This window comes from Chlorocebus sabaeus, chromosome 16 (genome assembly GCF_047675955.1).
Source record: "Chlorocebus sabaeus isolate Y175 chromosome 16, mChlSab1.0.hap1, whole genome shotgun sequence".
In the NCBI taxonomy this organism is placed as follows: domain Eukaryota; kingdom Metazoa; phylum Chordata; class Mammalia; order Primates; family Cercopithecidae; genus Chlorocebus; species Chlorocebus sabaeus.
The window spans coordinates 58,486,024-58,509,725 of NC_132919.1; the positions used below are offsets into that span (position 1 = coordinate 58,486,024).

The 23,702-nt window shown below is 44.7% G+C and overlaps 2 protein-coding genes across 6 annotated transcripts in view; both read right to left on the reverse strand.

The window, feature by feature from the left end:
* Positions 1–6,899, reverse strand: part of ARSG (arylsulfatase G) — a 163,791-nt gene extending 156,892 nt beyond the window's left edge. The window contains exon 1 of the mRNA XM_008011996.3: positions 6,614–6,899. The gene's annotated coding sequence lies outside the window, so the exon portion shown is untranslated. The remainder of the gene's footprint in view (positions 1–6,613) is intronic.
* Positions 6,900–8,333: 1,434 nt separating this feature from the next.
* The window catches only part of AMZ2 (archaelysin family metallopeptidase 2), a 44,888-nt gene continuing 29,519 nt past the window's right edge, over positions 8,334–23,702 (reverse strand). Inside the window, exons 1-9 of one of the 5 annotated variants that reach the window (XM_037993326.2) lie at positions 18,302–18,415; positions 17,680–17,845; positions 17,291–17,376; positions 15,945–16,227; positions 15,452–15,625; positions 15,232–15,360; positions 11,580–11,743; positions 10,291–10,467; positions 8,334–8,669 (exon numbers count right to left, since the gene is read on the reverse strand). In XM_037993326.2, the coding sequence (XP_037849254.2) occupies positions 8,514–8,669; positions 10,291–10,467; positions 11,580–11,743; positions 15,232–15,360; positions 15,452–15,625; positions 15,945–16,227 (1,083 nt within the window). In that variant the 5' untranslated portion in view covers positions 17,291–17,376; positions 17,680–17,845; positions 18,302–18,415 and the 3' untranslated portion in view covers positions 8,334–8,513. Of the gene's footprint in view, positions 8,670–10,290; positions 10,468–11,579; positions 11,744–15,231; positions 15,361–15,451; positions 15,626–15,944; positions 16,228–17,290; positions 17,377–17,679; positions 18,182–18,301; positions 18,420–23,702 lie in introns of those variants that run through there. The other 4 variants (XM_037993327.2, XM_008011990.3, XM_073005095.1 and 1 more) reach the window with 4 other exon arrangements.

Sequence of the window (23,702 nt, forward strand, 5' to 3'; positions counted from 1 at the left end):
TTCTAGCCCCTTCACCACACATCTGTAACATTGCACAGGTCAGTACTGCCAGAAGCAAAACTCTGAAAACTAACAGTCCTGACCCATGGGAAAGGATTTATTGTGGTCAAAGTAATTCTTAGATCATAACTGCCCCAAAATAGGAAAGATCAGTAAGTTAACTTTTTTTTTTTTTTTTTTTTTTTTTTTGAGACAGAGTCTTGCTCTGTCACCCAGACTAGAGTGCAGTGGCACAATCTTGGCTCACTGCAACCTCCACCTCCCGAGTTCAAGCAATTCTCCTGCCTCAGTCTCCCAAGTAGCTGGAATTTCAGGTGTGCAACACCACACCCAGCTAATTTTTGTATTTTTAGTGGAGACAGGATTTTGCCATGTTGGCCAGGCTGATCTTGAACTCCTGACCTCAAGTAAGCTGCCCACCGTGGCCTCCCAAAGTGCTGGGATTACAGGCGTGAGCCGCTGCACCCAGCATTATACACCGCGTCTGACATTATAGCTAACACATTTGCTAATTATGTTTTCTTTTTTTTCCTTTTTTTCCTTTTTTTTTTTTTTTTTCACTGAGACGGAGTTTCACTCTTGTTGCCCAGGCCGGAGTGATCTCGGCTCACTGCAACCTCCATCTCCTGGGTTCAAGTGATTCTCCTGCCTCAGCTTCCCGAGTAGCTGGGATTACAGGCATGTGCCACCATGCCCAGCTAATTTTTGTATTTTTAGTAGAGGCGGGGTTTCGCCATCTCGGCCAGGCTGGTCTTGAACTCCTGACCTCAGGTGATCTGCCCACCTCAGCCTCCCAAAGTGCTGGGATTACAGGCATGAGCTACCACACCAGGCTGTTATTTATGTTTTCACTTCCCCTGATTAAAAAGATTAGCTTTAAGCTTCTTGACTTCAAGAGGTTTCAGTTAAAAGTCTATATAGGGTTCTATGCAGACTTTCTCTCCCCAAAAGTAAAATTATTCTAGTTATAAAAATGAGTTGGGCCAGGTGCAGTGGCTCACGCCTGTAATCCCAGCTCTTTGGGAGGCCGAGGCGGGTGGATTACCTGAGGTCGGGAGTTCGAGACGGGCCTGACCAACATGGAAAAACTCCGTCTCTACTAAAAATACAAAATCAGGCGGGCATGGTGGCACATGCCTATAATCCCAGCTACTTGGGAGGCTGAGGCAGGAGAATCGCTTGAACCTGGGAGACAGGTTGAGGCGAGCCGAGATCCCGCCATTACACTCCATACTGGGCAACAAGAGCCAAACCCCGTCTCAAAAAAAAAAAAAAAAGAGTTAAGATCATGTACTACTCTTTTAAGACCTATGTATCCGCAACTAACACAAAATGTGTCCAAACCTTTTAACAAAGTTACAGGTTTTATACTCCAATAACATGTAATGTAGCTTTTGAGCATTTATTTGCCTTTCCCTTTGCTTAATACCTGGTGATAAAATAGAAAATGGATTATGTCAGAATTCTCGTGGAGCAGATTCAAATCACCAGGTAGTATTTATTACATTTAGTTTCCATACTTCAATTCAACTATTGTAAATCAGAAATCATCATGATCCTTCAGCTGAGTGCGGTGGCTCACACCTGTAATCCCAGCACTTTGAGAGGCCGAGGCATGCAGATCACTTGAGGTCAGGAGTTCGAGACCAGCCTAGCCAACATGGTGAAACCGTGTCTCTACTAAAAATACAAAAATTAGCCGGACATGTTGGTGCATGCCTGTAATCCCAGCTACATGGGGGGCTGAGGCAGGAGAATCACTTGAACCTGGGAGGTGGAGGTTGCAGTGAGTAGAGATCACGCCACTGCAACCTAGCCTGGTGACAGAGCAAGACTCCATCTCAAAACATAAAAATTAAAAATTAAAATAAAAAATAATGATCCTTATTTTCAAAAGTTTGCAAATATGGGGCTCACAAATAGGGAATGAGAGTTTAGAAGCCATTGCCTTTAAATCTTTAAACAGTGGCCAGGTGTGGTGGCTCATCCCTGTAATGCAGGCACTTTAGGAAGCCAAGGTGAGTGAATTGCTTGAGCCCAGGAGTTCAAGACCAGCCTGGGCCACATGGCGAAACCAAAATTAGCCAGGTGTGGTGGCTCATGCCTGTAGTCCCAGCTACTCGAGAGGCTGAGGTGGGAAGATCACTTGAGCCCAGGGGGCAGAGGCTGCAGTGACTCCAGATGGCACCACTGCTCACAGCCTTGGTAAAGAGTGAGAGCCTGTTTCAAAAAAGAAAAATTTTGGCTGGGCGCAGTGGCTCACGCCTGTAATCCCAGCACTTTGGGAGGCCGAGGGGGTCAGATCACGAGGTCAGGGGATCAAGACCATCTTGGCGAACATGGTGAAACCCCGTCTCTACTAAAAATACAAAAAAAATTAGCCGGGCGTAGTGGCGGGCGCCTGTAGTCCCAGCTTCTCGGGATGTTGAGGCAGGAGAATGGCGTGAACCCGGGAGGCGGAGCTTGCAGTGAGCACCACTGCACTCCAGCCTGGGCGACAGAGCGAGACTCCGTCTCAAAAGAAAAAAAGAAAAATTTTAATGGTTATGCACATTACTTAAAATGACCTATTTACGGAATTCAGACATGTTACACGCAAAAATGATCACTGCTATAAGTACACATTGCATTGAGAAAAGAGACGCTGCCCTTGTTTTCAGATTTGTGTTTATATTGCATGTGTCCTAAGTGAGGGTGACCAGAGCCCAGAGTTGGGCCAGCCCCCGTTGCATAAGTAAGGAAACTGGGTCCCCCTAGTGTTCAGTTCTCATAATGACTCTCTAAAGGTGCAGAACAAGAAAAGCGGCAAGAGAACTTAGAACTTCGCTTTCCATGTAACAATTCACACCAAAATCAAAACTACTTCAATGACTATCCGCTTCCTACAGGGAAAATTAGACGGGAAACCTGATGCCCAGAACATTTCCCCAAATATTACTGAGAAAATACATATTGTGGCCATGTATTTGTGTCATTTATATGCCTTTCCAGCAACTCAAGAACAAGCACACTCACTTCCCTAACAACTTATACACCCCAGAATTCAACCAAAACTTTAAGCACCTTCTCTGCACCAGCACCTCCCATTCTTAGTGCCAACTTTGTCCCTGAGCTCCTGATTTACATCTGCCCGCACAGCAGGGCATGCATATAAACTAGGCGTCTTCAACTTAAAATGTCCTCAGCAGAACTCTGGATCCTCCTCCTCAAACCCACTCCTCCACACATCCAGTCGGCTCTCCTTTCTAAATATATCCAGGAGCTGACTGCTTCTGCCAACTGCACCAGGACCCTTGATCCAAGCCAATATCATCTTAGCTGGATTATCACAGTAGTCTTCTAGCTGGCCTGCCCGCTTCCACTCTTGCAACACGCCACCCCCACCTTAATTTTCCATACAGCAGCCACAGTAATCCTCTTACAGCACAAGTCTGACATAAATCCTTAGCCATGGGCCCTGTGTGAACTGCCTAATGGATGCTCTTCCTTTTCCCTCTGCTCCTGCTACACTAGCCTCACTGGCTCTTTTTTTTTTTTTTTTTTTGGCGGGGAGTCTCGCTCTATTGCCCAGGCTGGAATGCAGTGGTGCGATCTTGGCTCATTGCAACCTCTGCCTCCCAGGTTCAAGCGATTCTCCTGCCTCAGTCTCCCAAGTAGCTGGGACTACAGGTGCCCGCTACCACACCCGGCTAATTTTTTGTATTGTTAGTAGACACGGGGTTTCACCGTGTTAGCCAGGATGGTCTTGATCTCCTGACATCATGATCTGCCACCTTGGCCTCCCAAAGTGCTGGGAATTCAGGCGTGAGCCACCGCGCCCGGCCCTTCCTTTTTTTTTTTTTTTTTTTTTTTAGATAGAGTTTTCCTCTTGTTACCCAGGCTGGAGTACAATGGCACAGTCTCACCTCAGTGAAACCCCTGTTTTCAGGTTCAAGCGATTCTCCTGCCTCAGTCTCCTGATTAGCTGAGATTACAGGCACCCACCACCACACCTGCTAATTTTTTTTTTTTTTTTTTTTTGTATTTTTAGTAGAGATGGGGTTTCGCCATGTTTACCAGGCCGGTCTCGAACTCCTGACCTCAGGTGATCTACCTGCTTCGGCCTCCCAAAGTGCTGGGATTACAGGTGTGAGCCACCACGCCCAGCCTCTCTTATTGTTTCTGGAATTGTTCTTATTGTTGCAAGCTTCAGGCCTTAGCATTTGTGGTTCCCTTTGCTTGGTGCTCCCTTCCCTAAGCTGTATACACAATGTGACCCTTCAGTTTGATCACTTCCAAATGCCACCTCCCTAAGGAGGCATTCCTGTCTATCCTGTTCAGAATGGTACTTGTTTCTATCCGTTTACTTTGACATTAGGTTATAACAGCATCCACTTTGGGAGGCTAAGGTAGGCAGATTGCTTGAGCCCAGGAGTTTGAGACCAGCCTGGTCAACATGGTAAAACCCCTCTCTACAAGATACAAAAATTAGCCAGGCGTGGTGGCACATGCCTGTAGTCTCAGCTACTTGGGAAGCTGAGGTGGGAGGACCACTTGAGCCCAGGAGGCAGAGGATATAGTGAGCCAAGATCACACCACTGCACTCCAGCGTGGGTGACACAGCAAGACTCTATCTCAAAAAAATAAATAAAACAAAACAAAACAAAATAAAATAAAATAAAGCATCTGTTTATTCCTTGACTCTCTGTCTCATCCACTAGTGTATTAGGGTAGGAGTTCTTTGTTCACTGCTATATTCCCAAGGCTCTGAGCAGGGCCTGGCACCCAGTAGGCGGTGCTCCATGAATATTGTTGAATGAAAAAATACATGAATGAATGAATGAGTTATAGACTTTTTTTCCCTTTAGTCACACAAGAGAAAAAAATGATATCTATTGACAGTTACAGCTCAAGAGAGTCTGTGCTGCTATGAAACAGCTGGACAACCACAGGACACTGAAAGCATCGTGCTCAGAACCCACCGGTTCAGCATCCGAGGCTGGACGGGTCTCAGACTGCCCAGCAGTAGTATACTATACAGGTGGGTCAGCTGTAAAGAAGAAAAAACTGATCCATGAGCCGACACTAAAGAAAACAGTGGGATGAAATCAATACTGGGTTAAGTATGGAGGTCTGTGAGTTTGAACATATTGCCCCAATAGATTTTAACTATTTTCCAGTAGACTTTTTTTTTTTTTTCCATAATGGTTTCTTTTAATGCCTCAACTAGTCACAAGAGCTTTACTAAATATTGCAACTATTGGCTGGACATGGTGGCTCACATCAGTAATCCCAGCACTTTGGGAGGCCAAGGCAGGCAGATTGCTTGAGCTCAGGAGTTCCAGACCAGCCTGGGCAATGTGGAAAAAAACCCTATCCCTAAAAAATAAAATAAAATAAAAATACACTGGGCATGGTGGTGCACACCTGTAATCCCAGCTACTTGAGAGGCTGAGGTGGAGGGATCACTTGAGCCCGGGAGGTCGAGGCTCCAGTGAGCCGTGATCATGCCACTGCACTCCAGCCTGGGCAACAGAGCAAGACCCTATTTCAAAAATAAATAAATATTGCACGTCTCTTTTTTTGGCACTAAGGCAGAAGTACATAGATTGATTTCTCCAACTTTGAGCGATCCCAGATGGCTTTACTTGAACAGAAAAGAAATTGAAAGTTCAATCGTGTATAACCCCTTGTAAACAATCTGGGGGGGAAAATGGTTAGGTTCCAGCTGGTGATAGTTTACTTCAATGAGGTCATGTAGCACAGTGAAAAAAACAAATAATTCAACATTAGGGAGACTTGGGATCTGATCCCATTTTTGCCATTGGTTAAACAACAAGCAAGTTTACTCGGTTTGCTGCAGGCTTGCGTCCTCATGCATGAAATGGACTAAACAATCTCCACATTATTAATGCTTTACGACTCTGCTTTCCAAAAATGGAAATGCATTTGAAGACAATACCAGGCCCTTGAAAATGAAGTGGGGAGGGTAACAAACAAGCTGCAACAGAGAATAGTATCAAGCTTTTAAAGAAACAAGTTAATAGCAAAGCCAGAGGCCTTTACAGTGTCTACGCCCTTTCAGCTTGAATGTCAGCACTGGCTGTACTGACAGAAGACTTGCATGACCTTTTTCTGAAATAAGCCTTCCTCTCCTAGCAACTCAGTATCATGGGTACATTTTTCCAGGTACACTAGAGTTGGGTACTGGTCTAGAGCTGCACTGTCCAATACAGTAGCCACAAGCCACATGGGGCTGTTGGGCACTTGAAAATGTGGCCAGTTGGAAGTAAGATGTACTGTAAGTGTAACATACACATGGGAATTTGAAGACGGTACAAAAAAAAAAAAAAGGATATAAAATATTCAGCATTGATATTGACATTGCTATTGATTGAAATAATATTTTGGATGCACTGGATTAATCAGAATGTACTATTAAAATTAACTTCACTCACTTCTTTATGCATTTGCTAATACGACTACTAGAAAAATTCAGCATACATATGTGGCTTGTATGATATTTCTATTGGACGGCGCTACTCTAGATATCAGAATCTAGAAAGTGACTGAGATTCAAACTCTTCAATGAGGCACTTTTTAAACACTCTACTGGGGAGTTGATTCCACTCACTGCTCAAGTCCCGTGGCGGTCCTGACTTTCCAAGGCCATGCCCAGAGCGCCGCACACGTGGCTCTCCCGCAGGCAGGCCTGCACGGCGGGCGGCAGTGGAGGAGGTTACCCTGGGTCGCTGACGCCAAGGGAGGCCAAGCGACCCACCCCACACTTCTGAGCCCCGCCGGGGGAAGTCCCCGGGCGCGGAAACAGGCGGTGCGCCGGCCGTTCGCAGCTGCTGAGCCCGCGCGCCCGCACCCGCCTGGGCGCAGCCTGGGACAGCGACGCGCTTCCTGCCCGGGAAGGGCCCGAGCGCAGGGCCGGCTATAGCGGTCCCGCAGCTGCCTGCTTCGATTTTAGCACTCCCGCTCCCAAGAGGGAGCAACGCGTCCTTCTGTCCCTCTTAGGGCTGGAAATGTAAATTATTCATATCAGGGGAATGTGTGTTTCAAAAAGCAAGCTAGACAAGAACGGACGGGTAATCCTCGCCAAATTATTCTATTTAACCCTCACCATTAAAAGTCTGAGGCCTGAAAAACCTCTTGACCGGAAAGATACCAACTCCACAGGTGACTGGGATCAGGATCTACGACAAAAATGAACAGCATTCCAAATTCACTAATTTCTAAGAGTATTTAGACAGTAGAAAATTATTCTTTTTATTAGCTCAATACTTTGTTCATTCAGCATTCAGTATTCTCTCCAGTTAATTTTAATAGCAAATCACCATTTTCTAAAAGGACTTAAATGGGTTCAATCAAGTAGGAGAATGAATCCAAGGGAAACCACTGACTCAGATATAAAATGTGCCTTACATACTGCAAACATCAAACAATGAAGAATCTAGGTTTCAAATTGTTATATATATATCTCAAGTCTTACCCTCAAGGTAAGATAGGAAAGTGGGAAATGCTGTCTGCTCACTGGCATTCCATATTCACTGTAATTTCTAGATTTCCAAGATACATCTATCTAGCAGAGGTGGTTTGTCAAGTCTGACGTTTTCCACCTCCACCCTCATAGCAATGGGGCTGACGTTCACACTCTGCAGGTCCTCATCAGCATTCATAGCACCCCGACAGATAACCCCATGAAACTCTCTCCCTGACTCAAGTAAGCACTTCACAACGTAAGAAGGTGAGAAAGACATTATTACTGAAATAAACCTGAAAGTTGCTCTAAATCTATAGAAAAAGTGCAACACTCACAAATATACCATTACACACTGTTTGTAAGATCCCTCATAAATAAATGACTATATTATAGCTCAGAACTGCAACAGAACTCCCACCACCAAATGTTGTGGTAGTGTAAGGACCATTGTTATTTTCACTTGCAAATATTCCTGAGAGGTCATATTTTAAGCGGCTAAAAACTGATACAAGCTGTTCATTCTTTCAGGGATAAGGTGACAACCAGCAAGAGAAAAAAACGAGGTAATGCACTCCAGAGAGTAAGGAAGTCTCTCAGAAGAGGAGGGCTGTGGTGACGATCAGAGCCCACAGACGTCCAAAAATGTGACTTGGCTGGGCCTAACAGAGGGGAGCAGCTCTTCTAAAAACAAAACCACCCCCTGGAAATTATGTTGGTTGGTTCCCTGGGACATCTACAGTTCTTTTTCAAGTTATTTACTTGCTCATTACCCCCAGTCCCAGCTTTCTTGGGAGACATAAACATATTTGGGGAATGGAAATAAAGTGCTTGCTGCCACAGACCAGGTCAGTAAGATAAGAAGATCAAGAGTTTCTAGAGTTTTTATTATTCAGTTTCATTTCAATTCAGGTACCTGAAAGAAGGTTCTACTCTGTTACTTTGACACAGCACAAGATCAGTAGTTTATTCCGATGAAATATTCCACCCAAATGAAAGCATAACATGCAAGTAGTCATTTATTTCAATCACTCCTATTTGAAGGTCCTTATTTTTGGAGAACAGCCAGGCATTTTATTATCCACTCTTTCCATTCCTTAAAGGCTTCCACGGGTTTCGGTAAATTCCCATTACCCTCACGACTGTGTTCTGGAGTTGCTCCAGGTGTGTCAGAAGATTCATCATCAATCCACCTCACTAGTGCCTGGAAAAACAGGAAAGATGCGCATTTCAACAAACAACAGCAAAATACTATCAGGCAAGAGAAGCGCATTGGCTTCTAGATCATAGAGTGACATCTTACCCCATGAAGATGCTGCATTTGATAATGATGGTGTGAATATGAAATAATGCTTATGATATACTGAGTGAAATGGCGCATACCAAATATACACAGAATTACAAATGATGTCAAAAGTACGCATTGAAAAAAGATGAAAAAGAAATATACTCATTCTTACACTTTGTTACTAGCATGATAGGATGTTATTTTTTCTCAACTTGCTAAATATTCCACAAGACATTATATTAATTTTTTGGTTTTTTCTTTTTTTTTTTTGAGACGGAGTCTTGCTCTGTCGCCCAGGCTGCAGGCTGGAGTGCAGTGGCGCAATCTCGGCTCACTACAAGCTCCGCCTCCCAGGTTCCCGCCATTCTCCTGCCTCAGCCTCCCGAGTAGCTGGGACTACAGGCGCCTGCCACCATGCCCAGCTAATTTTTTGTATTTTTAGTAGAGACAGGGTTTCACCATGTTAGCCAGGATGGTCTCAATCTCCTGACCTCGTGATCCGCCCACCTCTGCCTCCTAAAGTGCAGGGATTACAGGCATGAGCCACCGTGCCTGGCCGGCATTGTATTAATTTGACATGTATGTATATACATATATAAGTGTACACATAGGGATGGATAGACATATGTATGTGAAAACACGTGTGTAGACATTTCTGTGCAGTCACCTGAATGTGCAGTCACATCCATGAGTAGCCACATGAATGTATACTGATGTTTTATAGGCATGTGTGGGCACACACACACGCATACTCAGATTAGGTACTTTCCTTCTTCCTTTTTAAAGAAAATCATTTTTTCCTCCTAATGAACATCATACCTCTGTCCCATATTGGAAAGATAAATCTTGTCCACACACTTATAGGGTTTAAAAAATGAACTTTGGCTGGGCGTGGTGGCTCCCGCCCGTAATCCCAGCACTTTGGGAGGCCGAGGCGGGCAGATCACAAGGTCAGGAGATCGAGATCATCCTGGCTAACACGGTGCAATCCTGTCTCTACTAAACAAAATACAAAAAATTAGCCGGGCGTGGTGGCAGGCGCCTGTAGTCCCAGCTACTCGGGAGGCTGAGGCAGGAGAATGGCGTGAAGCCGGGAGGCCGAGCTTGCAGTAAGCCGAGATCGTGCCACTGCACTCCAGCCTGGGCAATAGAGCGAGACTCCGTCTCAAAAAAAAAAAAAAATGAACTTTGCCACACATATCAATATTTATTCTGTTCTGCAAAGTCAAACTCTCTTGCCCTTTGCCACACATATCAATATTTATTCTGTTCTGCAAAGTCAAACTCTCTTGCCCTAAATGGAAGAGAAGCAGAGAAACTTCTATTTCTCATTGAACTGTAAGCATAAATCACTCAAGGCAAGCTGAAGTTTTTAAGAAGGGCATTTCTTCGCATGTTTTTAAACCGCAGCTTCCTGCTTTATTTACACTAATTTCCTCTGATAAATTATAACTCTAGAGAAGAATATAATAGAAACATCAGTTTGCTACTCAGATAACCACTTCCCCCTCTTTACACTGTCCACCTCGCAACTTACTTTGTATCTTTCTACAATGCTGAAGCCAACAGCACACTGCAACTTGTGCAAACAGATAGGGCAAAGGTTCAGAGGGCGCCGGTCAGCTTCTTCCAAGTGGTTGGAGCCTTGCATTAGGCATGCCAGCCACTGGCAGTGTCGCAGTCCAAATATGTGTCCGATCTCATGGGTTAAAGTCTGCAAGACAATCATGTCGAGGCTTTATAAGACCACCATCACATTAAGCTACACGTCTCTTCTTTTTCTTGCTTTTCCAAGAAACACAGGAATCAACTCCCTTAGTATTATCACCGAAACTTCACCCCGTCCAGACCTTCAAAGACTTAATAATCCCTCATCTCCCCAAACGTCTTACTGCCTTTCTGCTATAGACGTCCTCAACCTCAACACCGCTGACATGTCGGACCGACAACACCAGGTTGTGGGAGGCTGTCCTGTGCCCTGCACGATACTTTGCAGCATCCCTGGCTCTACCCACTAGATGCCAACAGAACTCCCTCCCTGATCGTGAAAATCAAAAATGTCTCCAGATATTGCTAATATTCCCTGGATGGCAAAATCACCCCTGGTTGAGAACCCTTAATCTAGACTAGGGTACTCGTTGTAATTCAGATTCTGGGGCCCTTCCCCTAGAGATGCTGATTTCAGTAGGTCTGGGAGAAAGGGGGCTTGATGTGCACGCTAATGAGAACATCAGGTGGCAATGACACAGGGGGTAGTTCTAAGAGGCGTAGCTCTCAAACCCCAACAAATAGTACAGGTGAAAGCAGAATTTCTCTAGCTGAAGGAAAAGCGCATCTCTCTGGCTATGGAGAAAGGGGAGATAGGCTTTCCACAAAACCGAGCTGGGGATATCAGGAACTGCCAGGACAACTACAGTCAAGGGTAGCCTGGAGCCCAGGGCAGGAAGGCCCATGCTCCCAGAGAGGCCAGAAAGCAGAGGTCCTCCAAAGGCCTGGGGAAGGCAGCTTTGCCCAATGACCACAGTAGCTTGAAAAAGGAGGTCACCCAGTAACACCAGAATTCAGGAATTACACTAATAGCACGTGGGTACAGCCAAGGCTGCCTGTAACTAGTAGTACAAAAACCTGGCACTGATATTGTAAATTTCAATATTAAGGTATCCATTTAAATTGTTTTACTGATCATTTCAGTCAAGCACTATGCACCAAAATTATACAAATGATACAAACTCATTTATAATATTACCTTAAGGACTGACAATATACAATTTACGGAACTAAGATCTCTCTTAAAGAATCGTCCTGTTGGACTTTTTTAATACTTACCTTACAGGATCGAAGTAGTAAAACACTAGTTATTTCTGGAATATAATAGTTGTTGAAAATTGAATAGTCACTTGAAGATGTTTTCTTGAGCTTCTTCACTTTGCCTTCATAGCGCATGCTATAAAAATCACTGCCATACCTGGCAAAGCTGAATATCCCCACACCTACAAAAAGAGGACAAGCAGCGCCAGAATGAGAGTAAGGTCCCTGAGGAAAGACCAAAGAAGGAAGAGCCTGCTGGCCCACCTGGCCAGTGACTACACCTCTGTGTCACTGTGTCCATACCATCTGATAACATTTATGGTTTGCCACCAAAAAGAAAGACTTTTGCCCCAGATTTCCCTATCAAAATCTTTTGCTGCTATTCACTTTGCCTTTTGCCTCTATTCACTGTAAAACTTAACGGACTTGAGGTGAAATACTTGAGAAACTGAAGTTTCAGAGAGTGTTTTCCCACAAAAGAAGTCTTTTTCTGAAAGTAGCAAGTACTGCAAATCAAGTACTCAAAAAGGAATCATAAAAGATAACCACTTGGGTTGGGCGTGGTGGCTCACACTTGTAATCCCAGGACTTTGGGAGGCCGAGGCAGGTAGATCACCTGACATCAGGAGTTCAAGACCAGACTGGCTAACATGGTGAAACCCTGCCTCTACAAAAATACAAAAATTAGCCAGGCATGATGGTAGGTGCCTGTAATCCAAGCTACTCAGGAGGCTGAGGCGGGAGAATGGCTTGAATCTAGGAGGCGGAGTTGCAGTGAGCCGAGATTGCACCACATGAACAATAGGCAGTCATGATTTCACTCTTTAAGGACACACTAAACAGATCTGTTACACGTGTGTCTGGAGGGGTTGCTGGCCTTCCCTCACGCAGCACTGACTTAAGACAACTGCCCTGATGTCTTGAAGACCATGCTTTAAACCACGGCTTTAGACAGAATAACCCCTTCCCCTGCCCCACCCCCACCTCCTTTTTAAAGAACAGCCCAACTCTATTATGTCACTAGTGTCTGGTGACCAGAATAAATACCCTTTTAACTGACTTCCTGTGTTACATTTAGAGTTATATCAACCATCTCTGCAAGCACAGAGAACACGGTTTGCTACATAACTCACTCTACAGGGTACTGCTTCATAATTCGACTTGTTTACATGATCACTTTTATTTGTCTCTCATTCAGTTTTTATTTTAAAGTACTACTTTTTTTTTTGAGACAGTCTCGCTCTGTCGCCCAGGCTGGAGTGCAGAGGCACAATTTCGGCTCACTGCAAGCTCCGCCTCCAGGGTTCACACCATTCTCCTGCCTCAGGCTCCTGAGTAGGTGGGACTACAGGCATCCACCACCGCGCCCAGCTAATATTTTTTTGTATTTTTAGTAAAGACGGGGTTTCACCGTGGTCTCAATCTCCCAACCTTGTGATCTGCCCGCCTCGGCCTCCCAAAGTGCTGGGATTACAGGCGTGAGCCACCGCGTCTAGCCAAGTAATAAATTTTTAAAGAAAATAAACTCATAGATTTGTCCAATCTAATTTGATTCAAAAACAACTTCTTCGCCTCCCTTTACCCAGAAAGTGTAGACTGATATTAGAAAATTAGGGAAAAAAGCATTCTGGAAGTTAAGAAAACACTAAATCTATTCATGTATCACAAGTAACCCCCTCTGGCCAATCAAGTGTGAGCATATTTCACTACAGTAATACTTTCAGCAAGGACATTTCTTTCTTCCAATAATCCTACAAACAGAAGATTATTTTCTTTCATAGTCAATGCGTCCCAATTTAAAAATATGAATCTTTGTAAACTTGGAGAAAACAAGACCACTGTGTTAAGATACTGTCACTGTGTAATCCTGCTACTTTCCTATGTCAATCTTTCATGTCATGTAATATTTAAGAAACTTACAAAAAAAAAGAATTAAAGTAAAAACAGTTTGGGGAAATGTTTCCTGACCTCCTCAAATACATAAGATAAATCAGCTAGCAATATCTAGATAAACGAACATGTGGTTTTAAAAATTTTTTTTAGCTGGGTGTGGTGACTCACACCTGTAATCAAAGCACTTTGGGAGGCTGAGGCAGGAGGATCACTTCAGCCCAGGAGTTCGAGATGAGCTTGAGCAACACAGGGAGATCCCATCTCGACAAAAAAAAAAAAAAAAAAAAAAAAACCACCGGGTGGTACCAGCTACTCGGGAGGCTGAGGCAGGAGGATCCCTTCAGCCTAGGAGGTTGAGGTTGCAGTGAGCCATGATTACACCACTGCACTCCAGCCCGGGTGACAGAGGGAGCCCCTGTCTCAAAAGAAAAATAAAAAGTAGATAAAATTATTTTTCAATGTTTCCATCTCTATCAGGTTGATAATAAAAGAGAAAACACATGATAAAAAGCTACCTCACACCACCAAAGTCAGTCACAGAGTAGTGACCCACGTCTCCAAGCGTGCATGTTGGTAGGGCCATGGGGGGCTACAAGAAACCTCACATAAATGGAGAATAAAGAATAAAGGAATAGGTGGGAAGAGATTCCATAACCCTACAGCCCCCAACTCTAGTAGAAACATTTGTACCAAAAAAGTTTACCACCCCCCACAAATCCTAAGGCTAATGTAACACCCAGACAGACCATAAACTGTCAGGACAGTCCCTGTACTTACTCCCCATCCCCAGAACACTAATGAACCGCTCCCCTTGGGGGGCCTTTTCCCTTTCAAGTCTGTCTTGGATTCTTAGGGGTGAAGTTAGAGAGGTAAGAGCAAAAATGAAGGGGAGGGAGGAAGGTAAGTAGGAAGATGACAAAAAAAAAAAGTTAAAAATATAACCGGTTTCCAGAACCTTTCCCATCCCCAATATCACCATGCAGAGTTCCTACGGAGTCAAGGTTTATTACATATCTCAAATCAAAGATGGAAGTTTTGACTTTTTAAATTAAAAAACAAACATCGTAGGATGAGAAAGAAGCATACACTTACTCTATAGCTCTTCTATCTGTGCAAGATGATTATGAAAAGAACTGAAAAACAATTAGCAAGATTTTCACATCCATTAATAATAGCTCAAACTGTAAATGGTTTAATTTACCTTGCTACTGAATTACTGACATTTACTAGCTGTTATGCTGAATGTCTATATATATGACAGGCCTATATATACTTTTATTTTTTTTTGAGACAGGGTCTCACTTTATTGCCCAGGCTGGAGTATACTGGTGTGATCATGGCTCACTGCAGCCTCAACCTCCTGGGCTCAAGTAATCCTCTCACCTCAGCCTCCTGAGTAGCTAGGACTACAGGTATGTGCCACCATGCCCAGCTAATTTAGTTTAATTTTTATTTTTTTGTAGACATGTGGTCTATGTTGTCCAGGTTTATACACACTTTTTATGTATAGGCACTTTTATGTAAATTATCTCCAAATCACTCCATGATGTGGATATTGTTACCTTTAAGGTCATGTATGTAGTGAACGGCCAACTGAAACCCAGATTATCAGAATCTACCAACAGCACGCTTCCCATTATGGCATAATGTCTCAACTGAAAATACAATACAGTTTTAAATATCAAAATGATTCTTGGTTGGAATTTTTTTCCCTATTTTAACATCTTCAAATATTCTCAAGTTGAAGAAGCTTCTAACAACGCCAAAAAAGGAATACCATCTGTCAGAGAGGCCTGTCCAAAGACAAAATTCCACGAGTCTCTTGGGTAAAGATCAATCATTGTTATTCCCACAATACAGAAGGCATCTTCAGGTTTCTTCTTTTTCAAGAACTTCAGGATGTCCCCTATTTAAAAAGAAATAAATAAATGTATGAGTGTATATTATATACATATGCTTCCTTTACTCGGTTTAAATTGCAAAGTTGTACAATTCACCTGCATGAATTTGTAGGTTTTGTGTGTTCTCATTGACCCTAAAGGAACACCTTGTTGCGGAAACAGGAACTGGTTCTAGGAGTTTTACTCTCAAGCCATAGAAATATGCTTTACAGTAGCCCGTGAGCCATTTAATATATTCTTCACTGATAATTCTGGTGTTTCCTAGAGAGCCTATAATATGGAAGAACATTTAAAAACAGACTTTAAGATGATTATTCAGTGTTTACCCAGTCTATGAGTAAGAGGATTCAAATTAGAAACAAAACCAACTTTAAATTTTCAATACACCTTTATCATTCATTGGTGTTGCTATGAATTAAAAAGAAACAAAATGTTCTAGGTCAGTTTGGCTACAAAACTTGTACCGTTGCAATGAATATCAAAAATGATCCTAAAACGGCCCATCTGAATCAGACCAACAGCCCAGACTATTCCTGACAACAGCGCCATTGCAAAACCCAACCAAAACCAGCACATTACCAGTATTTACCAATGGACTGTATATAAATGCTGCATTTGTCTGGAGAGGGTGTCTTTCTGTAAGGATCACTGAAGAACTGTTCAAAGTCTTGGGGGGCCTCAGGGTGGGAGGTGATCCAATCTGATGGAGAATGCAAGGTAATGGGTCCAAAGAGATCACTGGCTGGCTGGAAGGCTTCATTCATTAAACGCTGTTCCCCAGCATCTAATTTCTCATACTGTGACACAAGCACTGGGTTCTTTGAGATGAGAGCTGTTTTTAGGGTCTGTTCAGAGTGTCGTATTATTTGCATCTAACAAAAAAACACAAGTAGTCAAATATAAAAATGCACATCCATATTGGGGACTTTACCTAACCTCCATATACAGCTCTGATTTCTCCCTAGAGTGAAATGACTGACTGATAATGCTTTAGAGTGGTCACATTTAAGAGTGGCTTCCTCATATCCAATCAATTTCTTGGGGAGCTAAGAAATTAAAAAGACAATCATGAAATCCATTCCTCCATCTCATAAGGAACCTGCTCCCATTACAAAAACTAGTGGTGGCCAGGTGTGGTGGCTCATGCCTGTAACTTCAGCATTTTGGGATAGGAGGATTGCTTGAGGCCAGGAGTTTGAGAACAGCTCGGGCAACATAGTAAGACCCTATCTCTACAAAAAGGTTAAAAATTTCCTGGGCATAGTGGTGCACACCTGTGGTCCTAGCTACCAGGGAGGCTGAGGTTGCAGTGAGCCATGATTGTGCCACTGCACTCCAACCTGGGCAAGAGTCCAAAACAAACAAAAAAACCTCATGGTGATCATAGGAGCAGGACCTCACACCCTATTTCCTTCTTTTGGGGAATAATAATATTGGCCTGGCACGGTGGCTCACGCTTATAATCCCAGCACTCTGGGAGGCCAAGGCAGAAGGATTGCTTGAGCCTAGGAGTCTGAAATCAGCCTGGACATCATAGCAAAACCCCGTATCTACAAAAAAACTAGCCGGGCGTGGTGGTGTGCACTTGTAGTCCCAGCTACTTGGAGGTAAGGTAGGAGGATCATCTGAGCCCAGGAGATCGAGGCTGTAGTGTGCTGTGACTGTGCCACTGCACTCCAGCCTGGGTAACAGAGACTCTGTCTCAAAAAATAATATTATGAATTAACTCATTAGTGCCACATGAAAAATACTCACCATTTCTAATGTGACTCAAAGATCTTCAACATCAAATAAAAACAAAACTAATGTAAGCCCTATCAATTCTGCAATTTAACTGTAGGCTGAGAAACTACAACTTAGCCACTGAAGTTTACGGCCTCAAAGTCACATCACATCAGAGAAGACATCAGATGACTAATCAAAAGCCAGACTCACAATGACAGGTTTCTTCCATTCACATCGTGTTCCTATGTAGAGCTTTCATCCTTCCTCTTGAATGGGTCCGATGTTCCACCACGAGGCTTTTTGAATTAGACAAGGAAAAAACTGAACATCTGTCCGGATCACCTCTGTCATATTTTCTAATTATCTAGATTTTGCCAGTTTAATGATAGACTGATGGGAAAACTTAAGCTAATGTCTGTTCTGATTGAACCTCTGAATTCTGGGGTTGAAGAGGCTGGCTGAAATTCCAGATCAAATGTCTCTGTACTCAAGCTCTGATATGAGCATAGGCTCATCCTCACTCCCACACAACTGGGCTGAAATCTGACTTCTACAGGACAAAATACAAAACAAGATGCACCTTCCTGTAGCCTACCTACCTTGATTAGGAAGGAAGGCTCCCATGGAAGCTTTTATCTTACAAGGACGGACATGTCTGGGCCTGGCCGGAAGTAAGTTGTGGAGTGTGCCTTCATCTTAACATTAAAAAGGCAGTGTGAAAGGTCAGGCGGCCTCCTCTTGCCTCCCAAGCCTAATCTAGGGAAGCTGCGGGAGAAGATAGGCAGGGGGCGGAGAATTCGGTCACTGCAGTGGGCTGGAGGCCTGGGATGCTTTGGTCCCCAAACCAGAACATCCCGGGCAAACCGGGAGGAGTTGGCCACCCTGGCTGGTGGCCTAAAGCAACTCGCACTGTGGGCTCTGGTCTGTGCAGGCACAACCCAGTCTCCGGCTGGGGGTGGAGTAGGGATTCCCCGGGTACTCTCGCTTCGCCTCTTCTTCCCCCAGGAGCCTCTGGAAAGGCCTCCCTGGCTCCCCAGAGGCACTCCGCCCCCGCGGTCCCCGCGGCTTCCGCTACGTCCGCCCCTCCTACATCCTCATCCCTCTCCACTGACCGCGACTGGCCCCCGCCTCTACGACCCGGCTGCCCCGCCTAGGGTTCCCCGCCCAGCTCTGACAGCACCCGCGAACCGCCCTGACTCAACAGGCCTCGACACCACCCACCCGCGGCAGCCCTCACGCGCTGGCGCACCGCGTCTCTTCGCACTACGCCGCCACCCCACTGGCGCCACGCACCGCGCCGCTCCGTCGCGCACGCCCTGTGGGCCCCGCCCCACTCACGACCCGCCCGCGCCACGCCCCTGAGCGCGCGGCCGCCTGGGCAGGCGCGGAGCAGGAGCTCAGCGGCCGCGCCCGGCCTATTCCAGACTAGAGGGTCGCAAGGGGACTACAAGCCCCAGCTGTTCGTCCCCACGGTCGCCAGTTCCTCGCCTGCCCTCGCGGGGGCTCCGCGACCCGGTTATCGAGAGACACAGACGCGCCCGTGTCGCCGGCGTGGAAGGGTTTGAGAGACGTCCCCGGCGTGACGAATGCAACCAGCGTGGCCCCAAATGAGTCGGTGGCCGCCACAGGTTGACGTAGAGCCGCGGCGTTCCCCGGGGCCGTCACCCGCAGGACTTTCCCTTCTTTATTTGTTGGGAGCCTCGGGGGCTGGAACCTAGACGCGCAGGTGTGGGGTGCGTCCTCGTGGCGTTCCTGGCGCTCCAAGGCCGAAACCCGGATACCGAGGGGGAGGCCGTGAGTTCGGAAAGGCACCGCGGGGCCGGCATTAGGGCTGAGCTAGCTCTGTGGCCTCGGGTGGGAAGTTCAGTCTCTCTGGGCCTCGCCATTTTCTTTTTCTTTTTTCTGACTTTTTTTTTTTTTGGAGACGTTGTCTCGCTCTGTCGCCCAAGCTGCAGTGCAGTGGCACAATCTCGGCTCACTGCAACTCTTGCTTCCTGGGTTCAAGCGATTCTCCTGCCTCAGCCTCCCCAGTAGCTGGAACTACAGGTGCCCGCTATCACGTCCTGCTAATTTTTGTATTTTTAGTAGAGAGGGCGTTTCACCATGTTGGCCAGGCTGGTCTCGAACTGACCTCAAGTGATCCGCCCGCCTTTGCCTCCCAAAGTGCTGGGATTACAGGCATGGGCCACCGCCCCCGACTTCACCCCCTACCCCCCACCAATAAAGACGGGTTTTCACACTTGCCCAGGATGGTCTCGAACTCGTGAGCTCAGGTGATCCACCCGCCTCGGTCTCCCACAGTGCTAGAATTACAGATGTGAGCCACCGAGCCCTGTCTCAGTTCTTATTCAAGTCAGGCCATTTTACCATTCTCTGGATTTTCCTCATCCTAATTTTCCTTCCCAGTCTCCAGGAAAGACAGGCACATTTTCTTGATGACTTCAGCACTTGTAACCTCTTGTTGGCTCTCCTTAGAGGACATGACTGTTCTCAAAGTTTGAAATTGAGAATACTGACGCACCACTCCTGCTTCAATTTTTCTTACATGTGCCTTTTGACTGGGCGCCTATCTCCCGACTGCCTGAGGTAGCATAGCGTAGGGGCAAAGGTAAGGTTGGTCTGTGCTTGAATCCCAAAACCTTCAATTACTAGCGTGGGACCTGTGCCAGTTAACTTGACCTCTTTTTCATTTCTTCATTAGTTTGTAAAACGGAGACAATTACAGCCCATCTTTATTATTATTATTATTTGACACGAAGTCTCGCTCTGTCACCCAGGCTGGAGTGCAGTGGTGGGATCTCGGCTCACTGCAACCTCTGCTTCCTGGGTTCAAGCGATTCGCATGCCTCAGTCTCCCGAGTAGCTGGGATTACAGGCACGCACCACCACGCCCGGCTAATTCCTTCCTTCCTTCCTTCCTTCCTTCCTTCCTTCCTTCCTTCCTTCCTTCCTTCCTTCCTTCCTTCCTTCCTTCCTTCCTTCCTTCCTCCCTCCCTCCCTCCCTCCCTCCCTCCCTTCCTTTCTCTTTCTTTCTTTTCTTTCTTTTCTTTCTTTCTTTTTTTTTTTTTGAGACGCGGTCTCGCTCTGTCGCCCAGGCTGGAGTGCAGTGGCGCTATCTCGGCTCACTGCAAGCTCCGCCTCCTGGGTTCATGCCGTTCTCCTGCGTCAGCCTCGCAAGTAGCTAGGAGTACAGGCGACCGCCACCATGCCCGGTCTCTGGAAAAAAAAAAACAAAAGGCCAGGTGTAGTGACACATGCCTGTAGTCTCAACTGCAGCTACTCGGGAGGCTGAGGTGGGAGGATGGATTGAGCCTGGGAGGTCGAGGCTGCAGTGAGCCGTGATTCACATTACCTCAACCTGGGCAACAGAGTGAGACCCTGTTCAAAAAAATAAATAAATAAACACCTTAGTGCTTGGTGGGGGGGTTTAGATTTTGTTGTGTCTTTTTCATTAGAAGAAAAAGACACTCTCCCTTACTAAGATATTTTTGCCTGTTAACTAATATGCAGTTGCAGAATGAACCATAGGCTGGCTACATTTCAAGGAGCACTACAAGTTCTGATGTTTAGAAATGAGTGAATATGCCAGTGGTCCAACGTTGGAAAAGAAAGTTGGTAATAACATTAGAAGGTGGCAGAAAGCAGGAAAGAAATGTAACATATATGGCAGATGAAGGGTTTAAAAATAGCTTTTACAAATCAACACAGAAAAGTTAAACACCATGACATAAAAATGAGCAAAAAATATGAACCATATAACCCAAATGGTCCATTAACATCCATGTGTTCAACTTTACTGAACACACGAATGAAGTAAAATGAAAACCACTCTAATAATTTTTTCTTAGCTGCTAATTTGGCCAAATATTATTTTGAAATAATTTCAAGCTAACAGAAAAGTGGCAAAAATAGTATAAAGAATCCCTACATTCTTTTCACCTAGATTCCCCAGTACTTAACATTTTACCTCATTTCTTTATCAATCTCATTCTTTCTGTGTCTTTATCTCAGTCTCCATATGTAAATGCGCATTTTTTTCCTGAACCATTTGAGAGTAAATTGCAGGCTGAGCTGGTGGCTCACACTTGTAATCCCAACACTTTGGGAGGCTGAGGTGGGTTGATCGCTTGAGGTCAGGAGTTTGAGACCAGCCAGGCCAAAATGGTGAAACCCCACTCTACTAAAAATACAAAAATTAGTGGGGCGTGGCGTTGCATGTCTAATCCCAGCTACTAGGGAGGCTGAGGCAGGAGCATCGCTTGAACCCAGGAAGCGGAGGTTGCAGTGAGCTGAGATCACATCACTGCACTCCAGCCTGGGCAACAGAGCAAGACTGTCTCCAAAAAAAAGTAAATTGCAGACATGATGTCCCGCACTCCAAAATACCTCAGAGTATGTTCCCAAAAATCAAGCACATTTTCATAAGTAGCCACAGTACAACTAAAACATGAGTCCATACTGACATTTCCAATTCCAGTCCAGCCTGACACCACAGAGTTCATTCATTCCAGCCTTCCATTTTTCCATATGTATGATGTCCTTTACCAGTAGAGAGAAACCTGGCTCCTTTTATTCACAATTTATTTATTTATTTGCTGTGTACTAGAATATGTACTAAAAATAATTTCAGAATTCCTAATCCATAGCACTGCAGGAAAACAACTCTACCAATTAGTATGTATTTAAGGTTCTTTACTGCCAGAGGATATATATTAAAATACTGTGTTCAAGTTACCTACGTGAGTTAGTTCTTCCCCCTCCCAATTCTACCCTTCTGTGTAGTATTGTTATTAACATGAAATATAGTTCGGTTCATTTATTTTTGTTTGCATTCCATTTTACGAATTTGCCCCCAACTTTGATCTTTTTTTGATTGTGTGATACATTAACATGGTTACTCAAAAGTTGTATTTGATGATAATGTCCAATGATGGTAGACTGTGCTGGCGGAACTGTCTGGTGAATAACCCGACATGGAGTATTAATAGCTTTTAAAATGTTCATACCCATTGACCCAATAAGAGACCTCACAGACTTATGGTTAAGGACAGTCACCAAAATATTATTTATAATTATGAAAATTAGAAACAATCAAAATATCCAGCTATTGGAGGCTGGAAAAGCATAAATTATTAATCATAGACCATAAATTACATGTACCTTCTTATGTTAGAATACTAAACACATATTTAAAATCATTTCTCAGCTGGGCACAGTGGCTCATGCCTGTAATCCCAGCACTTTAGGAGGCCGAGGCAGGCTGATCACCTGAGGTCAGGAGTTTGAGACCAGCCTGGCCAACATGGCGAAACCCCATCACTACTAAAAATACAACAATTAGCCAGGTGTGGTGGCACATGCTTGTAGTTCCAGCTACTCAGGAAGCTGAGGCAGGAGAATTGCTTGAACCTGGGAGATGGAGGTTGCAGTGAGCCATGGTCACACTGCTGCACTCCAGCCTGGGCAACAGAGTGAGACTGTCTCAAAAAAAAAAAAAAAATCATTTATCAAAGACAATAGTAACTTAGAGAAATGCTAAGAGGAAATAAAGTGTGACATAGAAGTGTTTACACATTGTAATTTTTTCTTTTTCTTTTTCTTTTTTTTTTTTTAATTGGAGACCGGGCCTCACTCTGTCACCCAGGCTGGAGTAGAGTAGTGTGATCACAGCTCACTGCAGCCTGGACATCTCAGGATCAGGTGATCTTCCCACCTCAGCCTTCCAAGTAGCTGGGATTACAGGTATACACCATCACACTTGGCTAATGTTTTATATTTTTTGTAGAGAGGGGATTTCACCATGTTGCCCAGGCTTGTTTTGGTGTTGAACTTTGGGCTCAAGCCATCTGCATGCCCCCACTTTCTGAAGTGCTGGAATTACAGGCATGAGCCACCTTGCCTGGCCTATACATTGTAATCTTATTTTTGTTTTAAAAAGATGTGCTTGACCAGGCACGGTGGCTCATGACTGTAACCCCAGAACGTTGGGAAGCTGAGGGGGGCAGATCATCTGAGGTCGGGGGTTCGAGATCTGCCTGGCCAACGAGGCAAATCCCCATCTCTACTAAAAAATACAAAAATTGGCTGGACATGGCAGCACACGCCTGTAATCCCAGCTACTCAGGAGGCTGAGGCATGAGAATCACTTGAACCTGGGAGGCGGAGGTTGCAGTGAGCCAAGATCGCACCACTGCACTCACTTGGTGTCAAAAAAAAAAAAAGAAAAAAAAAATGCTGATAAGTAATAATCTATGAATAATGAGATATTTAGTGGTTTTGATTTCTCTTTCTCTCTCCCATTTTACTTGTTAATTTGCCTTTTCCAAACTTCCTACAATAAGTATTATTACTTTTACAGTCAGAAAGAAATTTAACAAGTCAGTAATGTACTAATTTTTAGGCATTCCTAAATATACAAATGACCCTTGGGCATAAACAGCTTCTCCATGCTTTCTAGGTGGTTCCCTGCCTCTTTCTGCCTACCCTTTCCAAACTGCTCCTCAATCTGTTTTTCCTACGGTTTCTGAATTTTACTCACACCAACACACCACTAACTAGAGATTCACTTAGATTAACAATCAAGCCATCCTTTGTCTTCCTAATTTGTTGACTTTATTTTAAA